A 12,869-nucleotide genomic window follows, 5' to 3' on the forward strand; every position below is an offset into this window, starting at 1 on the left:
ATATACCACCGTGTGACTTTTCATTGACAGCCTGGGGAAAACACACCTTATCCCAACAGAACATACTGCAAATGTATGCCGCACTGAGAACCCAGCATGGCCAGTACACACCAATTTACACAGACGGGTAGGCGCCTCCGTAGCCAGGTGGGAAGGAGCAGCAGTGCATATCACACGCTTCTTGATTAGACCGGGGTTCGAGCCCGTCACCACCAAATACGGAGGATGCGGAAAGGTCAGGGAATGACCACCGCATATTGACGGAGCAATATGGCCTTAGTTGCTAATGCTCCTAAAAACCAAAATAACTAACTAACTAACTAACTAACACAGACGGGTCTAAAACTAACAATCATGTTGGCGCAGCAGCAGTATTTCCCAACACAACTATATCCAAGAAACTCCCTGCAGAATGTAGCAGCTATACTGCAGAACTTTGTGCTATCCACATAGCCTTAAACTATGCATTCTCAAAAACCATATTGCACAGTGTTGTATATACAGACTCCATTAGTGCTATCCAAACTATACAACAAAACCCAAAGAATGATAACTCCCTGCTTATACAAATCTGGAATACTCTGACTAAGTTCTGTTATGTTGGATCCCTGGTCATGCTGGAATTTCTGGAAATGAACAGGCCGACATAGCTGCCAAAACTGCTACCGACCCTATAGCCCAAGCCTTTACTACACCTGCATCTGACTACAAGTACATTATAAAGAAACAATGTATGGAACAATGGCAACGCATCTGGCAGAGTCAGGCCAATAACAAATTACTCGGCATTAAAAAAGATCTCAAACCACGGAAGTCTAGTATTTGTGAGAACCGTCATGAAGAAGTTGTATTAGCCCGATTACGAATAGGTCACACACACCTGACACATCTCTATCTACTTACAGCCGCTGATCCACCACGTTGCACAAACTGCAAAGCCCAACTTACAGTCCAACACATACTCATTGACTGCCTCGATTTATAAAAATGAGTGTCAAACCCTATTTGCCTCTTTTTCAGCAATGAATTCTCCGAGCATTGCCCATCTTTTAGCAGATACGCCACATGTAGACAAAATCTTCACTTTCCTTAAAGAGATAGAACTGTATAACACACTGTAAACGTTAACTGCAATTAAAAAAAAAAAAAAAAAAAAAGCACTAAACTTTACCAGAGTTAAGCGCATTATGGCCATGTTGCTCTTGCGCCGTAAAGCCCACACTCAAACAAACAAAAACTGGAGGCCTAATTTTTTTAGAAGGATGTGGAGCTGTTGGAACAAGTACAGAGAAGGGCAACAAGATTAGTGAATGGAACAAAGGTTTGCTCTTATGAAGAAAGGCTTAAGTTTACAGTGTTTGGAGACTAGACACCTGCAAGTTGATCTGATTGAGGTGTATAAAACTTGAATGGTTTGAGCATGATCAATGCTGATGGGATTCTTCCTCTTGCTTAGAATAATTGCCTGAGAAGGCATAAATTCAAATTGAGGAAAGACAGTTGTAGGATAGATGTGCAGAAGTTTGCCTTTAGTAGTGGGTGGTTGGTTGCTGGAACAAACTTCCATCTGTCGTAGAAGTTGATAGCTTAAACAATTCAAGGCAGAACTAGACAAACATTTGGAGCAAGTGGATGGGTGAAATGAGAAGGGATATGTCCCCCCCCCCTTTGGCTGATGCTATATAAGCTTGCTTTCTTGTATCATGTGCCCATGCTAATGCTGATTGAAATTGAGGAAAGATGGTTGTAGAATAATCTTCAGAAATTTGCCTTTAGTCAGTGTGTGGTTGATTGCTGGAGCAAACTTGCATTTGTCATTGTGGAAGTTTGACAGCTTAAATAAATTCAAAGCTAGACTAGACAAACTTTTGGAGTAAATGGATGGGTAAAACAAAGTTTTTTTTTTTTTTTTTTTTGCTGATGCTAAATAAGCTTGCTTTCTTGCATCATATGCTTCTACTAATCCTAATGCTTAACATCTTAATGAGAGAACACTTTGCAGCAGATGCGGATGCTGTCAAAACTCTTACCTTGGGAAAACTTGTAGCAGCCTCCTACTAATGTTTATGGCCAAATCGCACTGGTCTCTGGCCCACTGATGTTTTCCTGGAAAGTCCTAATGCCAGTCTGCCTTGCCAAGCCTAGTCTCCAGATGTTGCAATTTGCAGAACTGAAGCCTTTCTTGTTAAGTGCATTCTTCTGTTCCCCTTCTTTGTACCCATTAGCAGCTGTTCATCCTTCCTAAAATGAGGTGTCCAGATTTCTGTGCAGTACTAAAGATGTGGTCTGACCATTACCTTATACAATGGAAACATCACCTTCTTATCCTTGCCAGAAAAATCCCTGTATGTCGTTGATAAAAGTCCATGAGCTGTCCTGGCAGCTCATGGAGTTTTGTCAATGACATACAGGACTGCTCAGAGAACTTCAATTCCGACTGCACAATTACCGCTGGGTCTTTCTCTCTCTACTACCTTGAGTGTAGTACCACGCAGTTCATACACTACTCTGTGGTTAGTTTTGCCCACATGCAATATTTTTAATTTGTCAATGTTAAACTTCAATTGCCATTTCTCAGCCCATCTATCTAATTTTTCTAGATCTGTTTCAGTAGCATACAGTCAGTACTGGCTTTAACTATCTTGTGAACCTTTGTATTATCTGCAGCTTTGGACATTAAACCTGGTATGTCTTCATCAACCTCATTAATAAATATAGAAAACAACAATATGTCCAGAGTTGAAAACTGAGGGTCTTATCTAATAACATTAATCCATGAAGAGCAATGTTCATTGATAATCACTTTTATCTTCTACCCCTCAAAAATTCTTGTTTCCATAAGTTGAGGCAAACATCCTCAATGCCTTCATTAAAAATGAACACCTGGTATTGGTATGTCTCTCTATCCAAATGGCGTTTGACACCATTTGGTGTTTTGGTGTTCTTTGAGATCTGCACATACTCGGCCTTCAAGGATTTGCCACTTTTAATACAGAGCTTCCTACCATCCATTAGCTTTCAGGTTCATTATCAAAATTTCCTCTCCCAATCTTTCAACCAAGGAGTCTCAAAGGGCTCTGTTCTCAGTACTACACTTTTTTGCCATCAGAACAAACCAAATGACAAAAGTCATTCATGCTACTAATTGAAATCTACCTATATGCTGATGACTTTACTATTTCTTGCCAGTCCAAAAACATGAACTGTATCAAATGACACAACTATTGCAGTAAATTTTTGTAAAAAATGCAAGTTACATCTTGAATCTGAATTACAATTTAGAACTTATCCTGTTTCTTAGGTCTAACTCTAGACTGTAAGCTCAGCTTATCTGAAGCATATAATAAAAATCTGAACTGTCTGCCAGAAAAAGATAAATATCCTTAAAGTAATATCAGCTATGACATGAGATGCTGATAGATACACCCTACTTTGCTTGTTCTATACACTTATTAAATCTCAAGTGGATTACAATGCACCCTGTATACGATTCTCCTATAAAGAGTGCCCATGAGTGGCTTAATCCATTTCATTATTGTGCCTTGCAGACTGCTCTTGGAGTGTTCCAGGCATCTGCTGTTCAAAGCTCTTACTTAAAAGTGAACTAGACCTCTTCATCTTAAGAGAAAATTACTACTCTCCTAACTTATGCAGTGAAATACAGAGTCAACAGAGTCCTATTATGTCAGCATTAGGTTATCAATCAGGAGTTCAAATTCAGCCATTTTATTGACAACACTCCTGATATTATTGTAGATGAAGTTCAGACTAAGTATTCTTCTGTAGTTTACTACCCTGACACATCCCTTAAAGTTATTTAGGCTTGTTACCATAGCTTTATCTCATAACTCATTTGAAACATTGATATATTGTTATATTAAGAATATCTTGCTAGCGTCAGCTGTTGCAGCAACAAACAGGAATTCTTGAGGTGAGTTTCAAGCATTACTTTACTTTGAACAATATATCATCAGATAAATGAAGATCTATATTACCTTTATCTATATTACTTAGATCCGTAGCCGAGTGGGCAGGAGCGGGAGTGCAGTAACACACGCTCTTTGAGTAGACCGGGGTTCAAGCCCCTGACTGCTGAATACGGTCGATCTACCAACCTGCACTGGACCAGCATGGCAGATTATGGTCCATTTCCCTCAGCATGAATTGTTGAGGAGGCTTCCATCCTGCAGTGGGTTGATAATGGCTGCACTTTACTTTTTTTTTTTTTTTTTACCTTTTCTCTCTCCTAACTTGCAGTTTCCCTGAACCATTAAGTTATCCTTAGTGATACTGGGGAAAATCCTTGCACTACATTTGGTCAAATGAATATCATCTCTACAAAATAGATTCCTTCTATTCTTCTTCAGTGATGTTTTATGCTGTCATGTAATATTTTCGAAATGCAAATTAAATTCCAGAGGTCAGAAGAGGCATCAGACTATGGGAACTTTATGACCACTCTGTATATAAAATTGGCATTTAATTAACAATTTATGTTGAAGTCAATATTTACACTGTTTAATTTTTTAGGCTGCAAGTCCTGCATGTACAGAACTAGAGACCATTGTTTTGGATTGGCTAGGTAAGTTTTTTATTATTTTTTTATTATTTTTTCTTTATTGTTAAGCACAATTGTCGAATATGCTCATATGACAAAATTCTTGGTTAAAATAAGGCACGTTCATTATACTGAAAATTACTGTAAATTACTACACTGTAATTTACAGTAATTTTCTGAGCTCTACAGGAGGGGAATTCAGATAGTAATCTGAATTCCCCTCCTGCAGAGCTCAGATTTTTTGTTTATAATGAGAAATATGAAGCGAGTCTTATTTGTTCTATGTATTTGTACTCTGCTAATACACTAATAAATTTGTTTTCCTACATTTATTTCATAAATAGGTGTGCCGAGTACAGTTTTAGCTGTGGTATTTCCAGTGAGAAGTCAAAAAGAAGTTGCACCTTTTTGACTTCTACCGGTTTTGTTGTTATGAAATTTTTAGTGAGTATAATTTGAAATAATAAAAATTTACTTTACTATCTATACCATGGCATTCTTTTTGAAATAGTGCCTTGCATGGTGATATTACTTGTCCAGTAATTCTGCCATTGATGAAAATATTTATGAAACTGTTGTTTCTTTATCTCGCCGTTTTCTCTTTCAGTTTTTGTTAATTTCCAAAATATGGTTAAATCTCTTTCCTTTCAGTATAAATATTTTGTTAGAAAAGGAAAAGCAATCATAGGAAGCTAACTCTGAAGAATATGGAGGGAGGAAGAAACAGGATGTGCTCTCCTTGTGCCAGAAGTCATTGCACAGAGAACGGCATAAGCAAGTTCATTTGTCTCACTTAGCTGCTTCACTGTTACGTTCAGAAAAGTTCTGTGATTTGTTACTTGTTTTGACTATATCCCAGAACAGTTTTGTGGTCAGTGCAGTGGTCAGCAATTATGTCCAGAAACATTTCTGGATTGTGTTACATATTCAAAAGTGATTCTTATTACTACTGAAATATGACAGTATGCAGAATAAAATCGCTGTTTATATTTTACTTGTTATTATGTATTTTATATTGTGATGTAGTAATTAGAGTAGTGTGTGGCACTAGCCTATGTGATAGAGCAGTGAAAAAGTTGTGCATGGAGCAAGTGCATGAGTGTTTAGAGATTGAAAATGAATTGTATAATTGTATGTATGTTGAAAGTGAACTGGATTTGGTGGCATGGATCATCCAGATTTGGACTAATTATTTTATTTTTTTTTTTTTATTGTGAAGTAACACTGGTTATGCCTAGGATTCCTTTATGTACTGTTCAAGGCAAAGAGAGATAAGTCAGGGGAATATTTCACCAAAAAGAACTTCAAGTTTTTGCTTGGAGGAGACCTGTTTTCTGCTGAACTTTTTTTTTTTTTTGATAATAGATACAGGAAGTTAAATCCGAGATATTGACAATAATCCAATATCATTTGTATTGGATCTTTTGGTAGGAAACAGGTTTAAGTCTAATCTGATTTCTACTTCAAGCAATTCAGTAAACTGTTTAAAAGTGTAATTTAAGGACATGGAGTCAAGTGTATGGTTTCTTAAAAATCATCTCACATTCTTTCATACAATGTGGAAATTAAATGATAAACTGTAAATTAAATTGGGGATGAAACCTAATTATTTTATAGTATTACGTTAGTTGGTTGTCATAAAGTAAGGAATGCTAAAGGGTGATCCCACTAGTTGAATGTGGTGAATCAACTAAATGTTGATAACATTGTGACTGGAGAATATAAATTTAAGTTGGAAAAGGATGGTTGCAGGATGTGCAAAATAGATGAGCAAAATTTTGCCTTCAGCCAGAGAGTAATTGATCATTGGAATAAACTTCCACTTGGCATTGTAGAAGTGGGTAGATTGAATAATTTTAAAAAATGATTGGACAATTTATTAAAATGGATGGGAAAACAAAGTGGGTCAATTTTTAAATTAATCTTTTAATTTTTTTTTCATGGTGAATGCTGTATAAGCTTGCTTCTTGGCATCATTTTTCCACCATTAATATTAGTGTTATACAACAATAACTTAATTTTAATCTTTCTAATTGTTGCTGGAGCTTCTTAGGAAATATTTGCTGCTGTTAGGAACTTCTCTGATACTTAAGTTTTCCAAAATCTGAGGTAGTTCTCTTGTGGGTTTGAAGACTTGCTGTATGTAGGTTGTCCTACTTTCCAAGTAAGTGAGTAAGTAAGCAGCAGCCATTATCAATCCACTGCAGGATGGAAGCCTCCTCAAAAATTCACATTGAGGGATGTGGACCATAATCTGCCACACTAGTCCAGTACAGGTTGGCAGATTTACCATATTTAGCAGTCAGGGACTTGTACTCTGTCTACTTAATGAGCGTGTACTGTATTCTTGCTCCTGATCACTTGGCCCTTCTTTCCAAGATCCTCTTCAGCTGTACTCTTGAAAATGTTATAATATTGCTGGTTGAACAAGATTTCTTAATTTCTCTTTTGAGTTGGTTTGTGTTTCACCTTTGATGTAGAATGCTTTAACTTTCTTCCTGTCTTATTGGTCCATGAATTGTACTGAAGTGTTGCTAAATTTTCATGTATCCCCACATCGAAAAGCATGGAATGCTGCATCCAACTTTTCCATCCTTCTGTACCGTGTCTTTCTGTTACTTCAGTCTAAAAGAGATGCCAATATGATTCCTTGATATTATAAATTTCCACAGCTGCAAGTTACCTTGGAAATAGAGTATCTGTAGGGTTATCAGCATTTCTAGCAGGTTGTTGAATTCTCTGCTTCAGGGAGAATGATCCTTAAAATAGGTGCTTACTGCATGTTTTCTGGATTCTTTCACTATTTCCTCGCTATGCATAGTAAGGGATGCAAAATATTTGTTCAGTTTTAGATTAGGTTGGTTGAATGTTCTGACTGATAGTTTTAAATGTTATTTTATTGATAACATGCAAGAATCCTGACAGCTTCTGTTGTAAAGATTTCCTTTATAGATGTAGGGAGCACTGTTTTTTATGATTTGAGAACAGCTATTTTGATAGAAGAGCAGTTGCAGCTTAGTATGAGTCCTATTTGTGGGGTTTGGTTCAAAAAAAAAAAAAAAAAACACTTTTTTTTTTTTTTGTGATTTTAATGTTGACTTCTCTTTTTACCAACTAATACAAAATATTCCTAATCATATATATATATATATATATATATATATACACACACACACACACCTTGTCTTTTTTTCATCAACAACCATTCAAAGTATGTAGTTAGTGTTAATTGTCCTCTAGGTACCTAAGATTAGCATTTAGCATTAGTTGTATAAGCTTGCTTACTTGCACATGATGCAAGTAAGCAAGCTTATACAGCATCAGCCAAAAAATAAATAAAAACTTCCCATTTCGCTGATCCATTCATTCCAAATGTTTGTCTAGCTCTGCCTTCAATTTATTTAAGCTATCAACTTCCACAACACCATATAGAAGTTTGTTCCAGCAATCAACTATCCACTGGCTAAAGGCAAACATCTGCACATCTATTCTACAACTGTCTTTCCTCAGTTTGAATCTATGCCCCTTCAGGTTTGTAATCTGAGCAAAGAAGAAAAATCCCATCAGCATTGATCCTGCTCAATCCATTCAAGGCCTTATACACCTTAATCAGATCACCTTGCAGCTTCCTAGCCTCCAGAAGCTGCAATTTACCATCTACCCAACTTTTCCAGATCCTGTTGCATCAGCATACTATCATTACTGTTATTAACAACCCTGCCAACCTTTGTATCAGTTGCAAACTTTGACTTTAAGCTTGATATACCTTCATCAATGCCGACCGGGCTAGCCGAGTGGGTAAAGTACCTGCCCGGCAACCCAAAGGTCACGGGTTCAATTCCCGCCTCGGGCTTGGATCAAAGTACTGCAAAAAACTTGGGAGGTGCAATATGGCCACAGAAGCCGATGCGCCAACAACTATCAAATCAAACCAATCTTTATCAATATCATTGATAAATATACAAAACAACAATGGGCTCAAGAATGAACCATGAGAGACACCACTAATAACATTAGTCCACGTAGAGCAGAACCCATTAATTACCACTGTCTTCTCCCACTCAACCACCCTTTTATCCATTGTAGTAACTTGCCCTTAATGCCATACTGTTCCAATTTGTACAGTAGTCTTCCATGTGCACAAGTATCAAAAGCTTTCCTGAAATCTAAGTATATGATATCAAAATTATCTTTTGCATCCAGTTCCTTTGTGACCACATCATAGTATCCAAAAATTGGTCAGACAAGACTTCCCCTTGACAGACCTATGCTTTGTCTGAATTTTTACTGCTGTCTTGTCTAGCTGATCCTGCAATGCTTCTTTAACCAGTTACTCCATTATTTTCCCTGGAACAGAAGTCAAACTAACATGTCTGCAATTACTCGTGCCACCCTTCGATCTCCCTTTGTGAATTGGAGATACGTTTGCACATCTCCAGTCCGTGGGGACTTCCCCCCAGTCCAAGGATGCTCTCATAGTTATGGCTAAGAGTTTACTTACTTCCTTTGCCACCTCCTTTAATATCTTCAAGCTCTCAGAGATGCCCATCAGAATGCTGAGTTGGCACCTAATTTCTTCACATTCTCTACACTAGCGCACACAAAGACATCCTCCATGGCTAGATCATGAAGGTGCCTCCGTAGCCAGGTGGGCAGGAGCAGCAGTGCGTAGCAAATGCTTCTTGATTAGACTGAGGTTCGAGCCTGTGACCACCAAATACAGAGGATGCGGAAAGGTCAGGGAATGACCACTGCATATCCCCAGAGCAATATGGGCTTACTTGCTAATGCTCCTAAAAACCAAATAACAAACAAACAAACAAACAAATATGCTAGATCATGTCCTGTTTGAGAGAGATCCGCATTTTGCACATTTTTTTTTTTTTTTTTTTTTTTCGATTGTAATGCATCAGAGAATCGTCCCCTATGGTTCTTCTGTGAACCATAGCGCTTTTGCTAATTTCTGCAAGTTGCTTTGCTGCTCTAGTCTGGGGCATGATTTCCGTTTAAATACAATTTTGTTAATAATAAAAATTAAAAGAATTTATAAATTTAATTGAATAATTGCTAATCCAATACTAAGCTAACAGAGTCCTACTACAGTGCTACATATTGCTTTTTCTAGTTTTACATTATGCCTTATGCTATCAAGTTCGAGATGTATGTCATGCTATTCTGTATTGATACTACACAACGGCGGCAAATTTCGAACAGTACAAGTTTTACTGATACTAAGTAATAACCAAAAAATCTCTATCTAAGTTTAAAATAAACTAGGAATATAAGCTATTTCTAGAAAATAAATTAATATGCCAAGTTCGTCAATAAAATGGTAAAAATTTAAGAAAAACTTGTCTATTTGCTGGAGCCATAAAAACTTTGCCCACATTGAGCTAATCTCCTAAGTATCGAACTAAAGATGGAATTTGTGCCAGCAGTCAACTGCCCACTGGCTAAAGGTAAACTTCCGCACATCTATTTTATAACTGTCTTTCCTCAGTTTGAATCTATGCTCCCTCAGATTTGTAATCTGAGCAAGAGGAAGAATCCCATCAGCATTGAGCCTGCTCAATCCATTCAAGGCATTGTACACCCCCAATCAGATTGTCTCGCAGGTGCTTAGTCTCCAGAACCCCTTTTGTTCCCTTCACCAGTCTTTTTCCCCTTCTCCGTATTTGTTCTAGCAACTCTACATCCTTCCTAAAATGAGGCTTCCAGACCTGTACGCAGTACTCAAGGTGCGGCCTGATCATTTCCTTTTACAAGGGGATAATCACCTCCTTATTCCTGCTTGCAAAGTTCCTGTATATCATTGACAATACCCCATGAACTACTCTGGTAGTCTGTCTGCACTGCTCCAAAAACTTCATATCTGACTACACAATTACCCCCAGGTCTTTTTCATTCTCCACTACCATTTAGTTCTGCAGCTATCTGAGAATGATCATCTACAGTCAAACCATTGATATCAAGTGGACCAATCTGATTCATCCCCTGCCTTTTAGAATTTATATAAGTAAAGAAGTCTTTGCCTCTTTTCTTTGTATCTTTTGCCAAGGATTTTTCATAATCTGCCTTCTCTTGCCTTAACCTCCTTTGTGACTTGATTACAGACTAGCTTGTATCTACCATAGGCTTCTGTATCGCCTGACAATTTATGTGCATCCCATGCATTTTTCTTCTCTGCCACCAGTCTCATTAGTTCATCTGACATCCATTTCGGCCTAAACCTAGCGCAGTATTTCTTAGTTTGAACAAAAGGTCTAGTAGCTTCCAAAGTTACTTCCTTGAATGCTTCCCATTTAGAATTTGCTGTTGGTAACATCATCATTTGGTCCCCCTGTATAGAACCTAAAAAATATCAGAGACCACTGTTAGTCACCTTTACAAAAGCACAAACCCTTCCCTTTACCCCTTGTAGTAGTTACATCTTTAAGTAAATCCCATTGTGATCACTGCCACCTAGTGGTTCCTTTATCTGTAAATTCTTAATGCACAAATAATCACTGCTGATAATCAGATCAAGAGTTTTACAACCTTTTGTTGCCTCTCTAACATGCTGCTGCTGTAGAAAACAATCATCCAATAAATCCAAAAAACCTTTCTAGGTTTCACATGACAACCCACAAGTTCCAGTCTACATCTGTGAAGTTAAAATCCTCCATTATAAGACACTGATTTGCTGGCCCACTCTATATTTCTCTGTATAATTGTTCATTGTATTTATCAGAGTCATTAGGCCTATAACAAACTCCTAACCTCACTTTTGATTTCCCAGTGCTTATGTCACACCAAACTGACTCAACATTGCATTGTCCATCTATGTCAACTGGATGCGCTTCCTTAGATTTTGTTTCTTAATTAACAGCATAACCCCTCCTCCCTGTCTATCCTTTCTTTACACATTGTACTCCCCAAATTTCAATTCTGCATCTCATATCTGAGTGGCACCATGTCTCTGATATCCAAACAATATCTTCCTCGGAAGTTTTAACCAGCACTTCAAATTCATCAAATTTATTTACTAATGTACACTCTTCGGTAGCTACTTCTCTACATCTGTCACATGGCTACTCTCAGCCTCATCTTGTTTCAAATAAATAAATAAATCACAAGATACAAGAATGCAAATTGATAAGATTTGTTATTTCTATTCCATTTTTGTTTGGTTAGAGTGCTGGTTTTTTTTCGTGAAGTTGCTTGGTTAAATTAAGTTGTAAAATTTAGTGAATCATTGTTTTGAATTTTCATAGAGATGTTTTTTCTCATGATCACTTCATTGAGATTGGGCTCTTGAGTGCTGCATTCTGCTATGGTTCCTGCAGGATGCTGTTTTGAAGGTTTAAGGATGATCTAATTTGTTTTAGGACTCTAGTTTTGGTATTCCTGCCTGGTGGGGCAGGTTAAGGAATTATTTTCAAGGTAACAAGTTTGATAAGGCGGCTTGTTGTTGCTCCAGGCAAAGTTGTTCCTGGTTTGGGGCATTTTGTAAAAAAATTATATATAATTGCATACTTCTGGGACATTGTAAAATTGATGTAAATGATTATCTTGGATTTTATGTTCTTTAATTCTGGGTGTATTGTTAATTTATTATAATTAATGTTTACAGTGTATCTGGGGTTTGAGTAAAAGTATGTGGCAGTTATTTATGCATGTTTACTGATTACTAAACTGAAGTCTGTTTGTTTGTCACGTAAAGATTTTTCACAATTCATTAACACAATATTACTTAGGTATTATATGCAAATGTGTACATAACTATAGTTTCTGCAATGGTTTACAAGTTTTATACCCCTATATTTGTAATCAATATTAAATATTTGTCTCAAATACAACAGATTGTGCATGTTTAATTAACTACACATACTGCAAGGTAGCAGACCTTGACCCAGGAAGATAGATGGCCCCACCCCCGCTCTTCCAGCCCATCTGTGATTCCCAGAATTTTATTTTCCGAGTGGAGTCTGGGAGACTCCTGTGTGTAATTATGGGTTAAACTTGTCTGAGCGTGCATTCACTTGTTTGTACAGTCCACTCAACCACAGAGCCTATATAAGTGGCACATCCCTTATGCGGTCACAGTATGCCTGTAAAAATCGTTGTGAACTCTCATTGTGTGTTAGTTTTATTTTAGTATGGCAACTAGAAAGTGTATAAAGAGGCCCGCCATATTTTGTTATATATGTGGTTGTTTTGTTCCTGTAAAGCAGAGCTAAAATATTACCGATTTTGTAAAAAAATCGCATTATGCATACTTTGACATAAAACTAGATGATCAGGATAAATTGTGGGCACTGCATAAAGTATG

The 12,869-nt window shown here is 37.2% G+C and overlaps 1 protein-coding gene across 1 annotated transcript in view; it reads left to right on the plus strand.

Annotated features, from left to right (window-relative positions):
* Tdc2 (Tyrosine decarboxylase 2) overlaps nt 1-12,869 on the plus strand; it is a 412,627-nt gene that overhangs the window by 179,832 nt on the left and 219,926 nt on the right. Inside the window, exon 4 of the mRNA XM_090383012.1 lies at nt 4,531-4,582. Within this exon, the coding sequence (XP_090239138.1) occupies nt 4,531-4,582 (52 nt within the window). The remainder of the gene's footprint in view (nt 1-4,530; nt 4,583-12,869) is intronic.

This window comes from Mastigoproctus giganteus, chromosome 10 (genome assembly GCF_048544385.1).
Source record: "Mastigoproctus giganteus isolate SK-2022 chromosome 10, ASM4854438v1, whole genome shotgun sequence".
Classification (NCBI taxonomy): domain Eukaryota; kingdom Metazoa; phylum Arthropoda; class Arachnida; order Uropygi; family Thelyphonidae; genus Mastigoproctus; species Mastigoproctus giganteus.